The sequence below is a fragment of the Tamandua tetradactyla genome, chromosome 17, assembly GCF_023851605.1.
Source record: "Tamandua tetradactyla isolate mTamTet1 chromosome 17, mTamTet1.pri, whole genome shotgun sequence".
NCBI classification, from domain to species: Eukaryota; Metazoa; Chordata; class Mammalia; order Pilosa; family Myrmecophagidae; genus Tamandua; species Tamandua tetradactyla.
Window position 1 is genome coordinate 38,557,400 of NC_135343.1, and position 15,871 is coordinate 38,573,270.

Below are 15,871 nucleotides of genomic sequence, written 5' to 3' on the forward strand. Positions count from 1 at the left end.
AGGGGCTGGGAAATGGGGGGTGGGATGGGGGCGTGTGGACAATCCTGAGCAGTACATGTCTCTGCAAAGCCCCAAGTGGTGAGGGTCGGAACCTATGAACTGTATTAAGCAAGGAAGTGACCAAAGGCCTGTGGGGGGCTTTATTAATAGAAAAGTTGGGGACCATTACTAGCTTTTACATATTACTCAAGTGCTAATTTATCTTGTTTTTTTTTTCCCTTTGACCGTTTTATTATAAAATGAAACACACATACAGAAAACCCCACAGAACAAATGTGGAGCTTAAGCTCAGTAAACTATGGTAAGGCAAACACCCTTGAAACCAGCTCCCAAGACAACAAACAGAATTTAAGCGAGTTAATTGTTTTAATTTGGGAGCCGGCCGTCCACACTGCCAAACTTGAACCTAACGCAGCTTGGAAAAGTAAAGTTTCAACTGTCAGAGGTATGATGCTCCACTTTCATACAGAGGGCTGGATCATCTCGGCTGTTAACTCACAGCATATCCCTGACCAGCGAGTGAGGTCCTCCCATCTCAAAGTGAGGGATATGGGGTGCCTCGGTTGGGGCAGCTGGGCTCTTCCCACCCCGTAACCATGAACCTGGTCTCTGGGTGAGCCTGCTGCCACCTGCACGTCACTGGCAGTCTGACCCTGTGCTCCAAGGATTACCCAGAGAGCTCTCCGCCCTCACCCTCCTGCCTGGCCCCTCTTCCAGGCCAAGATGCAGCCTGGAGGTCAGCCTGACCCCGGGGACTCCCAGCTCTGGACAGAAGCTTCACTGCCCCTGCCAAAGGCATGTGTCAGCCTAGAAGCAACACATCATGTTTTGGTAACTTGCAAAGGCTGAATCCTAGAAAGGCTGCGTGTCCCTGGCTTGGCCGCCCAGCTTGGCAGTACTTGGTCTGCCTCTGGGGGATGCAGCACCTGCTGGGGAGACGGCCCAGGGCAGGGCCTCCCGTCCAGCTCTGTCAACACATATTTCTATGCTCAAGTCAGACTCGGGAAAGCACGGCTGTCTCTCCTCCCTCCACCCTGGTCCCCCTGCACCCTTGAAAGCTGACCCAGTTTTGGGTAGAAAAATGAGAATCCTCACCAATCAGATGGGAAAGAAAGAGCAAGTGCCACACTGTCCTTATTTAGCCCAGATGCAACCCTCCTTCTGAGGAAGGGGCTAGGAACTTGGGCCTTCTCACTCTCTTTTCAGGGCTTTGGAACGAATTCCTAAAATACCAGAGGCTGAGTGCAAACCTCCTTTGCTGTCACCAAGGGGGATGATGAATCACACGAAACACGCAATTTCTCTTGTCTCAAAATACTCCGTATATACTTACATTTGGTGTCATTTTACATGTGCAAGGTATTTTTTAAAAATTCTTTTCTCTCTCTCTTCTTTTCTAAACCAAAAACACCAGCTGTAAAGCCCACTGCCTCCTTCCTTGCCAAGGCTGGAGTGGCAGGAAGCGGCGGCAGCAGGCAGCAGGGCCCTCTGCGTTCTGAGTCAGGCCTCCCTCTCCATGGCTCGCTGCCTGCAAAATGAACTTAAAAGCTGGTGAATGGCACTTAGGGGCCCACAAGCAGGCAAGAGGCCTAAAATATTTGCAGAGGCGCACGCTCTGTTCACAGAATGAAAGGCTGAGTCTCTACTATGTAAATATCTGGGTCCTGATTGGGGTGAAGCATTTTCAAACTGGCTTCTACTTGTCGCTTCAGGCCAGTGGGGAAGCAAAGGCAGTCATTAAAAAACACCCCTTTGGAGCCGACCACAACTTCCTGACCACAGAGGGTCGACTCAGAAAGGGACCATAGCTCTGGGTTCGGGGTTTCTCTTTCTCCCCCTCATTGCACGATGCTTGTGTGATGGCCTACAATGTCAGCTTTTAGGCTGGGCACACATGATCGATTTTTTCTGTTCTGGCAGGGAAAAGGCTTTTTTGGAAGACATTTAAAAGGCAACCATAGTTACTGATGGAGCATGGCAAGCATGAGACAGAGGTAGTTATTACCCAGGCTCGACAAAAGAGTAAAAACTGTGGATGTTTTTTGCAAGAAGCGACAAATATTAACTCCAAGGACTCCCAGGTGAGTGCAAAAGCAGACCCGATATACCTGATACCCCGGGCAGCTTCCCCTTAAGATTCCTGGGAAGTCTCACACAAAAGTAAGACCTGGCAACAGCCCTTTGACCAAAGATAAGGGAGGCCATGAGCCAAAATCCAGGCAGAATCTTCACCAACCACATTGTGCACTGGGATGCATTTAGAACTTTTTTTTTTTTTCCCATTTAGAACATTCTTGGATTTGGCACCACTAGTGCTGTACTGTCTGAGCCAGAACAGGATGGAGCCCCCAGGCAGGAAGGAAACATTTTTGTTCTACTCAATTCCTTTTTCAGTGATGGTTGTCCACCTGGGCAGGAATTATCTTTGAGGTCAGACAGGTTTCATCCTCCTTTTCTGCTTCACCTCCAAAGGAACAAAGGTTGCACTTCCCAGCACACAACACAGTGAGAAAGAGAGGAGGGTGGCTGAAGGCATGCTCCATCCTCAGATATTTAGTTTCTAGAGGAAGCGTCATCAGCAATAGTGGAAAAGGGAAGAATGCTGAAGAGTAGCTCATCATATTAGGTCCGTAAACTACATTTGAGACTCTAACTTAATCAGAGATCCCAAAACCTAAGCAAGAGAAGCCAGACTGAACCTTAGGCTGTTCAGGAGTATTCCCAGATAACGCTTGCCAGCATGAACATCTGGGCTAGGCAGGCTTAGATCCTTGAGAAGATGCTGCCAGCACCCAAATGCGAGGTTAAGGAACTCCACTCATTCATCTTGTCCGATGGCAACTGTTAAGTCTAGAAAGAGGGCTCCCTGTCAACAGAAAAATGCTAACAAAGAGCCGATGAAAAGATAGCAGCACCTGAAGGGGAGGAAAACTGCCCTCAAGATCCAGAGGCAGCAGATCTCTGAGTGCAACTGTTGTAGATGTACAGATGGTGATCTTAGGTAACTTCTTGCGCTCTGAAAGATGCAAGAAGATAAAGCCTCAGTGGTACTAGAGGGAACTAGAAGGAGAAAGTGGTGGAGATAAAAGATACAAAAGGAGCAGGCTAAAACAAGAAGATAACAGAAAGCAACCAAAAGTAGGAAAGCTAGAGTCAGTGCTGCATTTGAAGAAAATGAAGAGCAGAACTGACCTTGGAACAGCTTGTTAAACAAAGAGAGGAGAGGTCATAATCATTTGCTTCTTAGGGTCCCATTACACTCTTAAAAATGATTGAGGGGTCAGAGGGCAGGCAATGATGGCTCAGTGGTAGAGTTCTTGCCTGCCATGCTGGAAAACCAGGTTTGATTCCTGGTGCCTGCCCATGTAAAAAAAAAAAAAAAAATATATATATATATATATATATATATATATATATATATATATATATATGATTGAGGGACCTGGCTATTCAACTCCTAGGTGTATACCCATAGGAAATGAAACATATATCCACAAAGAAACTAATGTATGAACGTTCATAGTAACATTATTCCTGAGAGCCAAAAGATGGAAACAACCCAAATGCCCATCAAAGGATGAATGGATTCCACTTAAATGAAATGTCTAAAATAGGCAAATCCACAGAGACAGAAAGCAGATTAGAGATGACTAGGAGTTGGCAGAGTGATTACTTAATGGGTATAGAGTAATGAAAATTTTGAAACTAAAGAGCTGTGGGCTGTAAAATATTGTGTATACACTAAATACCACAAAACTGTTTACTTTAAAATGGTTAGCTGTATGTTATGTGAATTTCACCTCAATAAAAAAATTATTGATGATCCCAAAAAATTTGCTTGTGGGTTATAGCTGTTGATGTTTACTACATTCGAAATTAAAATTTTTTAAATGAAAAATCTGCTTAAAAAACAACAGACCCTTTACGTGTTAATATAAACAACAGTTAAATGAAAAATTTCTACCTTTTCTAAGTAAAAATATTTTAGTGAGAAGAATCACTATTTTATATTTTTACAAATCTCTTTAATATCTGGCTGAATAGAAGGCAGCTGGATTCTCTTATGTGCTTCTGAATTCAGTTTGTTGTGATATGTTGCTTTGTTGAAGCGTATGAAGAAAATCTGACCACACATGTTGTTGGAAAAGGGAAGAGAATGTTTTAACAGCATTTTATGATAATCGGGGATAGTCTTATTTGATATTGTGCCAAAACTCACAAGTGATGGTCTCTTAAAGGTTACTTGCAACGCAGAATCTGAAACCATACATTAAAAGATTAAAAAAATGACTATTTTATCCATGAGTGATTTTAATCAGGCATTGGTCATTTGGAAACTATTGATTCAATGAGTTATGCAGGTCTCCTGGATGTCAACACATTTCATTTTTTATATACTATAAAAAAATCACATTTGTTAATATTACCATCAATTTCATGAGAAAAATCTTTTAATTATTGAGAAACTGTCAAGCCAACAGTAGCAGATATGTGTTTTCCAAAATTCCAATTTTTGCTTGAATGCTCAAATTTTATCACTGGCAACAAATACTGTCAGTTGTCTTCTTAAAGTAACAGTCTCACTGTACTCATTGTTTGAGAATATGTCTGCCAGATACCCTGTCTGAATAACTATAGTGACATAAGCAGTCGGTCATTCTTTCAAGTTAAAGTGGTATTCCATAAAACTCACTGCTAGTTCAGCTTGCAACTCAAAAAATTGCACAAAGGCTTTTCCTTGAGATAACTAACTCACTTCACTATGCAGAAATGCTTTATGTGTACGTTCCATTTTGTCATACCGATTAGTAAAAAGACGTGAACTTGATATTTAATACAATTAATAATATTTACTACATCATCAAGCACCTTCTTAATGAAACTGTCATTTTCACACATGGCAGTGAAGAATACTAAGACTAGCTTACTTTGGGCCCTGCCTTGATTAGTATTAAGGCACCACCAGTTTGTCCTCTGTTGCTTTTGCATGATCAGTGCAAATGCCCAAACACTGAAAAAGGCAAACAACATTTATTCTTTCTTTTTTAATTTAAAATTGTGGTAGTCCGCATCACATATATGACATAAAATTTCCCATTTTAACCACTTTCAAGTATACTAATACAGTGGTGTAACATATTATTTTGAAAATAGTTTTGACCTCAGGTATGCACCCCCCCCGACCAAGTGTCTGCAAACTACTCTTTGAGAGCTGCTATCATAGCAAAAATAATTCCTTTTGAAAAGGACAAGTTACGGAACTGTCCTAGAATGAAATTCACTAAAAGACAAGATGAAAATGATGAGAGACTATGATAGATAAGGAAGATTGGAGAGATAATCCATGAATTACATCGCGGAGGAAGGAACTACAACCGTAAGAAGCAGAAGCTATAACCTAATACACGTTAGAAGAAAACCCTGCCAAATTAAAAATCTGACCCTACAAAGTAAAAGGATTCACTGAGTTTCAGAGAAAACTAAAGACATATGCAAGCAAAAGCCTTTATTTACAAGATCCAGGTTAAAAAAAAAATGTTACTGATGACTATAAATTGGGCAGAACTCACATTGGCCTTTTTCATAACAGTAAATGCCAGAATAAAATGGTCACATACATAGCACTTATAGGGGAAAAGGTTGTTGGTCAAGAATTTTAGACTCAGCCAAGTTGTTGGACCTGTGTGTATGCAACATAAGACGTTCTGGGTTATGCCAAAACTCAGAAAAGAATATTCACTTGTATACTTTTTCTGGGACAACCATCTGAGGACTTACTCCAGGTAACCAAGTTCAGATTGGAAGACTGGTGGTGAGCACTGGAACTCATTAAACAGGGAAGAAAGCATAAACCACCGTTGTGAATATGGTTACAAATTTTAAATGCAAAGGTGAAATATTATTCTTGAAAAAAATATGGTTGCAAATTGTGGTTATCTCTCAGTGGCGGAATGTCAGAAGAAAAACTTTGCTAGGAAAATGTTTGTTTCTCCTGATGAATTCATAGGCTTTATTTTATTAGATGAGTAGAAGCATATAACCCATTGTCTTTTCCTTTCTGCTGTGGCTGCCAGGAATCTAGACCACCAACCTGTGTGATTCAGTTGCCGTGCTATATCCTTAACCTACATTTCTTGCCCTCCAGCCTCCCTTCATTTGTTCTTCTAACTTTGGATGTGAGAGCTCAAGAGTAGAAATCACCTTAAAATCATCCAATTCAACACATCAAGCAGGGTACACAGAGTAAAGAGTTATACAAAAAGGGACCACTACATTTTATTCCTTAAATACAAGATTTAAGATGCAAATGCTCCCAAGAAGATATCAGGGTAGCAAATTCATCTTAAAGGACAAATGACTGATATATCTTCTTTCTCTTCCATGGGGTTTATGAGTGGGAGTGGAGGTTGCTGGTCTTGAAAAGAGGTTTATGGGGACTGGAGGCAAAGGACACTGAAAAGGGAAGCTGCCTTGTTTGTTGAAGTTTTGTCTGGTGCTGGTGTTCCCAGAGAGAAGTTAAAATTGGTACGGTCAAACTGGCAAAGATCATAGAAGCTCATCAGAAATCAAAGTACTACCCAACTGCCCTTCCAGTGAGTTCATATTCATTAGGAGGACTAAAGATGCTGAGCTCACTGTTCTCTTGATTTTAAATCCTGGACACTGATGGGACAGCCTGGACCCTAAACAAAAGAGAAGACTCAAGGAACTTGTGTTAATTGGAGAAGTTTAGGAAATGATGAACTATACACCAGTTTAACCAAATGGTTGGACTGAATTGTACCTTTCTCTAATTGGAGAAAAAAATATTTTTTCATATGAAATCCATCAACTCAACTTCCCAGTCATTCTAGTAGCAACATCCTTGTGGTGGTGGGTGTCACATCCATTTGTAAAAATGCCAAGGGACCAGCTGGAGCAGTGCATATAGAGGGCCAGATCCTGGGAAGATTCCATTCTTTGAACCCACGTTTCTTCTTCTACCAAATGGGAATAGCAATGATTCTATTTCCTTCATAGGGTGATTATGGAGACTAAATGTGGTAGTGACTATAAAGCAATGCCACGGGGGTGGTAAGTATTCAAGAAATGTTGCTATTCCCATAAGGCTGGATTGGTAAATTATAGCATAACCATATTATGAAACAATGAAGCTGTTCAGAAGATAAATCTGTATGTATTAACATGCAAAGATGTCCATGAAATATTTTTAAGTACAAACAAAAACAGGTTTCAGAGTATTGTAGACAGCATGACTCTATTTCAATTTCAGTTCATCTCCAAAGAGAAAAACACATGAGTGCACACACGTGGATACACACACATGTGCATAAGTGCAGAGAAAAGTCCAGAAGGACACACGGTGGTTCTCTTTGATAAGACAAAGGAGATACTCATTTTTCATACTTCTGCAGTGTCTGACATTATTACAATGACTATGTTTGTAGTCTCCCCTCCCCCAAATGTTGGGGGAAAAAGAGGAAGAAAAACTGAGAGACGACACCTAAGAGGGTAAAAGGGCACAAGACATGACTATCACATACCAATACTTTTTTTTCCTTCTTTAGGCAGTGCATTTGCCTCTGGGGAACCACTAGCCCTTGTGGCTGTCCAGCTGAGGAGTCACGCCCTGACCTGCTCAGTCACAGCGTTATCTGTTCAGGAGACATGCCACCGGGGTCAGCTGCCCTGTCTGGTCCAGGCCTAACCAACTGAACAAAAAGCACTATTTCTAACCACCAGGTTCACATGGTCTCATCCCACATTTCAGAAAGTAAAACAGGCCTGTAATCAGAACCCCTGTAAGTGGCAGGCATGGTTCACAGGCTCTGGACCTTCGTTTACACGAGAGCCCTGCGATGACGTTAGGATAACAAACTGCCCTGCGAATCCTCATAGAACAGAACTCCTCCAGCAATGCTTTTTTAAAAAATATATATATATCATCATCATGATCATTTCTTAGAACACCTGCAGCCATTCAGAAAAAGCAATAAAAAGAAAACAGAAAAAAATTCATACATACCACACCCCTTACCCCTCCCTTTCATTGATCACCAGCATTTCAATCTACTAAATTTATTTTAACATTTGTTCTCCCTATTATTTATTTATTTTTAATCCATATGTTTTACTTGTCTGTCGATAAGGCAGACAAAAGGAGCATCAGACACAAGGCTCTCACAACCACACAGTCACACTGCGACAGCCATATCATCACAATTATCTTCAAGAAACATGGCCACCAGAGCACAGCTCCATATTTTCAGGCAGTTCCCTCCAGCCTCTCCAGTACACCTTAACTAAACAGGTGATATCTATTTAATGTGTAAGAATAACCTCCAGGAGAACCCCTTGCCTCTGTTTGGAATCTCTCAGCCACTGACACTTCATTTTGTCTCATTTTGCTCTTCTTCCTTTTGGTCGAGAAGGTTTTCTCAATCCCTTGATGCTGGGTTCCAGCTCATTCTAGGATTTTTGTCCCACATTACCAGGAAGGTCCACACCCCTGGGAGTCATGTCCCACGTAGAGAGGGGGAGGGCAATGAGTTTGCTTGTTGTGTTGGCTGAGAGAGAGAGACCACATCTGAGCAACAGGTTCTCTTGGCCGTGACTCTTAGGCCTAATTTTAAGTAGGCTTAGCCTATTCTTTGTGGGGTTAAGTTTCATATGAACAAACCCCAAGATTGGAGGCTCGGCCTATTCCACCAATGCTTTTTCTCTCTGGGAAAATGTTGTTTTCCAGGGTGGGGTTGGAGATTAAACCAGCCAAGGGGGCACCAGCATAATGAAGGGGGAACCAGCATAGTGAAGGGGGTGCAACAGAGGCCTAGGAGATTAGGCACTGACTTGCAGGAGGCAACCCCAAAAACCCCAGAAGCAGGGCTGGCTCTGAGGCTGCGCATGTGCTGTGGAGCCGACCCAGAACTCTTCCGACACAGGACACCAACTGGTCCCAAGTTGCATTTATTTGCTTCCAAGGACTCCAACCAGCCTAGTGTACATCTGTAGCCATCACTTGGGCTGTTAACATATCCTGTGGGGGCCAGCAAGGAATCAAAACCACACTTACAATCGCACACGTAAGAAAAAAAGATCTCAACATAGAGGTTGAGGGTCTAAATACTCACATATTATCCACCGTGTGCCTTGGCCTCCTGTGCTCTGAAATGGGTTACTGTCTCCAGTTCATGATGTCTGCTCAGGATCCCTGAATAAAGGAGGAACTGAGGAAGGAACAAGCACGTATGGAGCACCTCCGGTGGACCTCACTGCAACAACAGCATTTAACAGTCACGACACGGTGGGGGTAGGTGTTATTCCCACTTGTTACATAGGAGGAAACAGAGGCCGAGAAAGGTGAAGGAAGCTGCTTGCCCAAGGGCTCATGACAAATAACAGAGAGGCACCCTCCACAACCCTGAATGAGTTAGGCAGCTTCTCTCTGCCTACTTCCTTGCCTGTAAAGTGGAAACGCAGCCTCTACACTGCAGAGCACGAAGAACACATAAGCTGTCCCCAACTGGCCTGAGACGGCCGAAGGAGCAGGATGGACAGGGGAAGCGGGTAGCAGAGAAGGGGAGATGGCCGTGCGCAGGGGCCTGGGCTTATACCTCGATCTGTGCCTGCCTCGTGCCTGTGGGTTCTGCTAATTACATACCCTTTCTAAGCTTTATTTCCTCCGCTGTAAGGCAGAGATAACAGGAGGGGCCTGTAGAACCTTTGGTGTCCTCCTTGAGGTGTTCTTCAATTTCTCTCACCTTCTAACTTCCAGCATCTCTCCTTTTCACCTTTGCTAGTGGTTTGGAAGCCACCCCTCTCTGGACAAGTTAAAACCAAGGAGGGGACCCTCCACACACCTCTTTTTGAGGACCCTACTCAACTCTCTAGCAAAGTGGCCAAGACTTTTCTCTGTGACCCTTAAAAGGCCCCACATTTTATTTCCTGCAGGGGCCTGTCCCTAACTTCTGTGTATCCTAAAGGCCTATTGAGAGGAAAGTGGGCCAAATTTCACTGACAGAGAGATTCTCCAAGGAGACATCTTGTTTTCTGCAAGAAATTGTCTTCCAAACTCGACACACATGCGCGTGCACACAGCACAAGCCCTGAGGTTCAGCAGGAATCGGTGGAAAACAACTCGGAGGAAGTACAGCTGTTCCCTCTGAGGCGCACACGTGGGGGAAGCCAGGCTGAGGAAGAGGGGGTGTTCCCCAGGCTGCGACTTACAGCATTCCTTTCATCTGAGGCATCTGAGCCCAAGGAACTGCAGCTTCCCCTAGGGAATACGACAAAACCTGCAGGCGGGAAGGGCCCAACAAAAACAGACCATTGTACACACATATTCCTCTGCAAAGGAAACCCCTTCCCACCCTGTGCGCACACACTGAGGCTTAACCCTCACCCCGTCTCCAGCCAAACATCCCAAAGACAGCCAGCAGATAGGATGTGTTTATATTTACACGGTACAGTTTAAAGCAATGGCTACATTGGTCATACATATTAGAAACCATAAAAAAAAGTTAAGAACTAAAATGTACATCATACACTTGTATATATATTTTTTACACAGAGGTAAAAAGGCTTATTATAAAAAAAATCAATACAACAGGGTTTTTAGTATACAGGTCAATAATGAATTATGCTTCAGGCACTTTAATTTGTTAATGTGAGCAAACAGCTTGGAGTTCGGGGTAAGCTTCCAAACAAAATCTTTTGGTTAATGTTTTGTTACCACAGATACAAAAATAAAATCTGAATAATTTCTCTCAAATGATTGATGTCAGTATGGTAAAGCTGACTGGGAAAATACTACACACTGTCCAGCTGCAGTGTGATGATTAAAGATGTATTTACATAAATGTCCCCGTGTCTGTCCTTGTGCCCTTAACCGCTGCTTCACAAACCAAAAAGTCTACGTGGAGTAAGATTCACTAGCAAAACTCTTAAAAGGGGTGCCGAAGGGCAAGGGATAAAGGAAAAGAGAAACAAATAACAACTAAACAAAGACGATGAAATGTGGCTGGGATACATATATTCTTACTGAAATAAATAGGGGCACTTGAACTGAGATCTAGCAAAACATATATTAGTGTTGTGCTTTATAGAGAGGAGACCGTAAGACCCTGAGGGAGTATCTCAGGAGGAGGTTGGGGAGGCGGGTAGAGGTTTCTCAACAACTTTTGGAGGCTGGCTGAAGGTTGTCTACTAGATGTTCTCCAGGCACGGAAAAAGTTCTCTTTTGATCCATCAATCCAGATTGACAGTTCTGTGCTCCTTTTCCAAATTGGAAGGCCCTAACCAGTGACTCCAACAAAAGAAAATGTCTACCAACTAACTCATAAGCGTACTGGGTATTTACACCGATCATCTGACCAAAGAACTGCGATGGGTTCTCAAACGAGCAAAAACATTTCCTTAATAGTAAGCGTGGCTAGCACTTTCCGAAAATGATTGGCAGACTGGAAAAAAGTCCCTTTTCTTGAAGACGGATGGCCTATGTGCAATAAAGAAGGGATGGGAGCAGAGAGGAGAGGCGGTCAGGCCAGGCCCTCAGCTGGCAACGAGTAGAGAAAGAGTGCAGTGGGAAGAACAGCCAGCATTGGCAAGCCTGTGCCTGTGGTCTCCACAAGGTCCTGATTGTACTAAGCTAGGGATGGGTAATTCATGCTTCATTTCTCTTGTTTCTTCAATAAGATTTGACTATTCCTTGCAATGCATTAGAAAAATATTCTTTCCAGCTAATAAGAAGCCTCCTACATGGCAAGGCGACAGGTAGAACCAGTCTGCTGACCTAACCATCTGTGCACCCAATGTGGCAAATCTGGGTTTGGAGTTGCTGGAGAAAGACACTTAGGCATTTGGAAAGGTTTTTACATATGGCCTTCTTTTTCCTAAGTATAAATGAAGGATTTGGTGATGTGAAATCAAATAAAAAATAAAACCCAAACCAAAAAGCCACAGATAGAATGTCACCCACCATTTCTTCAAATTTATGACAATTAAAACTACATTCCTCCCCCTTAATATAAAAGAGCCATGGGTGTGGGGATGCTCCTATAGTTTTTCTTTGCAACAACCTTAGTGTTTCTCTGTTTGTGGAACACTGGTTTGTGTTTGAATGGACTTTCTGGCTTGCAAAACAATGAGTAAAATTTCTTATGTCATTAGTGTTTTATATTAATATTGTGAAATTTTTTGAAGTGGTGGCAAAATAATTTTAAAGTTCTATTTTAGGGGTAATTGGGGAGACTCATAGAAATCTTAAGTCCCCTTTCTATCCCTGATACAAGAGGAAACAATGCAGTTTAAGGAATTTTCCCAATTCTTATAAATTAATTTGAAGTTAAGGTTCAATTCTTATTTTCCAGGTGAATGCTTTCTATCTGTGAATAATTTTAACAGAATTTCTGGGTGGCAGAAAATGGTGACAGTCTTAAGACAAAAACTGCAGCTTACATGGAAAATTTGGCTTTAGAAAAGTTAAAGCGGTATTGTTTTGTGGTACAAGTTTGTTAACTAGCTCACTTTCTATACATAATAACTGACTGCAGGTTAAAATACTTCTGGTAGGGTTTCATCATTCTGACATCATATTTCTTCAGGAACTGAAGCTTAATAGGAACAGGCAAGCTGAACCAAGAGAAAGCGTCTTCTGAATGCTCTTTGAAAAATTAACTATAAAAACCCACTAAAACCTAGCAGTTCCGATTGCAGACTCCTTTGAATTGGAAGAGGTGGGGAAGAGACAGGAAATAAACACATGTGTAAGACATTTAGCTTGATTACAGATTGTTATTAATACATGAGAGTCTATGCCAAAGGTTTCTTTTCTTAAAACACTGTGTGTGTGTGTGTGTGTGTGTGTGTGTGTGTGTGTGTGTGTGTGTGTGTGTGTGTTTGATGCATGTGGGTGACTGGGGTGGAGTGGAGAGTTCACCAGGCTGGCTCCCCAGGCTGGAATGGTGCCTCAAGGGACCAGGGAGCTGGGAGGTCTCTTGCTTTCCTTGCTCTTTTTGAGTGGAAGGGAGCAAGGGAGACGGCGGGAGAATGTTAAGAGACAAGTTCCCTTGTGGTTAGGACGAGGAGGAAAGGAAATCTGAGTCACGCGGCTGCTTTGTGCTTCCCGCCACAGCACCTGCACAGCACTCCGCAGTGGTAGCAGGCCCGGAGAGGCAGGTAACAGCACATACAGGGGGCCAAGAAAGACAAGGCAATAAGAGCCATCCACCGGAGGCAAAACTTCTCGTCGCTAGTATCGCACGAGCAAGGGTCTGTATAGTCCCCCTCGGGGTCCGACATACAGTGATAGAGCATGCTGTCCGCACACCACATACAGCTCACGCGGCGGATGCAAGTTCTCACGGAGTCGGGCGCGTCCTGGCAGTGGCCCCGCCGGTTTTCCTCGTGGTTGAACATGTCCCTGCAGTAGACGCACCGGGAGCGCTCGCCGTCCTCCCTCCGCCGCCGGGACTTGCCCCGGGAGGGCTGGGTCTTGATCACGCCGCTCCCGCGGCCTTTGGGGTCCTCGCCGAGGCCGAAGTCAGAGGAGTCCACGTAGGGGTAGTTGTAGTCGTGCTTAGGCACCTCGCCCTTGGCAAAGCGCACGTACGAGTCGGCGTCGTCCGCGGGGTCGGGGTACTTGGCCCTCACCGGGGCGTGCCGGTAATCCTCGTAGCCGGTCATCCAGACCTTCTCCCTGGGGTTGATGCGCACGATCTCCTCATCGTCGTCCGGAAAGCTCACCTGGCGGTAGGGCCGCGGCATCGGCTGCCCGGGGAAGAAGGAGACATGATAGCAGGGAACAAAAAACACCCACCCCTCCCTGATTCTCCAAGAATGGAATGGGCCTTTCCCCTTGACAAAGATATTCCTTGGAGAAATGTATCCATCTCAGAATTAATTACTGCACACCTTGCAGGTCAAAGCTGTGTTTCAACATTGTGAGTCTCAATCCATTGCTGTATTAGGGAATCAACGCGGTGGATAAAGACCAGCATTTTTCTTTCCCTCTTTGTTGATATAGAGACGTGTACATTGTAAGAGGCCAGACTGACTTGATGTATTTTCACAAGCTGAACACACTCAGACCTAGAAGCAGAATTATGACCCTGCCTCCTCAACACACACACACCGCCTGATTTCTAATAGCTTAAGATTAGTTTCACCTGCTTTTGTACAGTACATTCTCATTTGTAAGACTGGCTTCTTCTTTAAAAATGAAATTGCTGATTGTGGTGATGAATGCACAACTATGTGATGATACTGTGAGCCACTGACTGCATACTTCAGATGGATTGTAAAGGCTGTGACTATATTGCAATAAAACAGCATTAAAGGGAAAAAATGAAATTGATTATACTGGAGTGCATTGCGTGTTAAAAGGAAAAATACTTTTTCCTTTTTGTGAAACTTCATTATCTAGGTGTGTACCATACGTGTGTACTGGGTCATAATGCAAAACACATTTCTCACTGGGAGTCATATTTGAAAAAGCTATAGAGGATGCTAGGAAATGTTAAGCTCAGAGTACCCTGTCATTTAGTTAGGAAGATGGGACACACAGCTGTAAGGACATGAATGCAGGGGCTAACACGGACTGCCCGGGCTCAAATCCTGCCAGGACCTCACAGAAAGTGAGTGACAGAGCCATACCTTCTGGCCTTCAACCCCCAAAATGCATTCTCCCTCAGGTGGAGCAGTCATCTCTGCAGTTAGTCCTGAAGCTGGCTACAAAGTGCCTTGCCCATAGCACTGGACTGAATAAGTACTTGTTGAATAAGTGCACAAAAGCCAGCTTTGCATGGAACACCTCAGTAGTGGCAGAGAATTAGATTTACCACCTCCAAGCCCTTTGGGCGTGAAGGATTTTTACGGGTAAAGAACAAAGGTTCTGACTTAACTAATAAAACAAAAAAGAAAACAGGAGAAGTAGCATTGAATCCTGACTCTAGAATTTACTAGCAAGTTGCCAAGACTCAGTTTCCTTGTCTTACAAAACTGCACAGGACTACTCTGAGAATGAAAAGAAATAATCCTTCTAGCTTATGAACACAGAGCCTGACACACGGATGCACCCGATACCTGCTGTCATTATTGTTATTATAATATTGTTAAAGAATTTATGATGCGGTAGATTTACCCGCCACTTCCTGCCAGACTGTGAGCTCCTTGAGGGCAGGGGCCACCTCTGACCTGCTTTGCCCTAATTTCTAGTCATATTCTAGAAATCAAGAGTTTCTCAGACATTGGAAAATCACAATCCAGTAGGATTTTCAAGCAGATCTCGGGAGCTGACATGGGCTTTGCTATTTTTTTTGTTCTGCCAAAAAAAATCAATTCCCACCTACTGGTACCACAATGTCATTTGAAAAAAGAATATTTTAATACCAAAATATGAGGAAGCATATAATAAAATAATTTTTAAAAGTCAAATAAATATGGCTTTATATTTTTTAAAAAAAACCCTCACTATCCCGTGCTCCTTTTTTCTCATTTCCAAGCAGACTGGTGGACTCATCACCTCTCGTGGGCACCAGTCCATATCCCACTGTTTGGGAACCTGCTCCGCAGAGTAGCCGCTCAGTAAATATTTGTCGAGTTACTGAATTCCAGACTCCAGCTCCATCTCCAAGAGCACAACTGGGCCTGCGGCTTGGTGCCAGGGGGCTCAAGCCAAGTGTGTTGCATTCTTTAGTCCTGATCCTGGGCTCTGAGGGCAGAGGGACATGCAGGCAGCATGGCACCTGGGGAAGGACAGACCTGGGTCTGAATCCTGACCCACTGGTACTCCATCTCCCTACATCTCATCTATCCACTGCGATGCTGGGTGCTGGCCTTACGGGTAATGTGTGTGCCCCGGGACCTGGGAGGA

The 15,871-nt window shown here is 43.6% G+C and overlaps 1 protein-coding gene across 2 annotated transcripts in view; it reads right to left on the reverse strand.

Moving 5' to 3' along the window:
• Positions 1-8,738: 8,738 nt before the first annotated feature.
• The window catches only part of SPRED2 (sprouty related EVH1 domain containing 2), a 141,156-nt gene continuing 134,023 nt past the window's right edge, over positions 8,739-15,871 (reverse strand). Inside the window, exon 6 of one of the 2 annotated variants that reach the window (XM_077134407.1) lies at positions 8,739-13,767. In XM_077134407.1, the coding sequence (XP_076990522.1) occupies positions 13,102-13,767 (666 nt within the window). In that variant the 3' untranslated portion in view covers positions 8,739-13,101. The remainder of the gene's footprint in view (positions 13,768-15,871) is intronic. The other variant, XM_077134406.1, reaches the window with a different exon arrangement.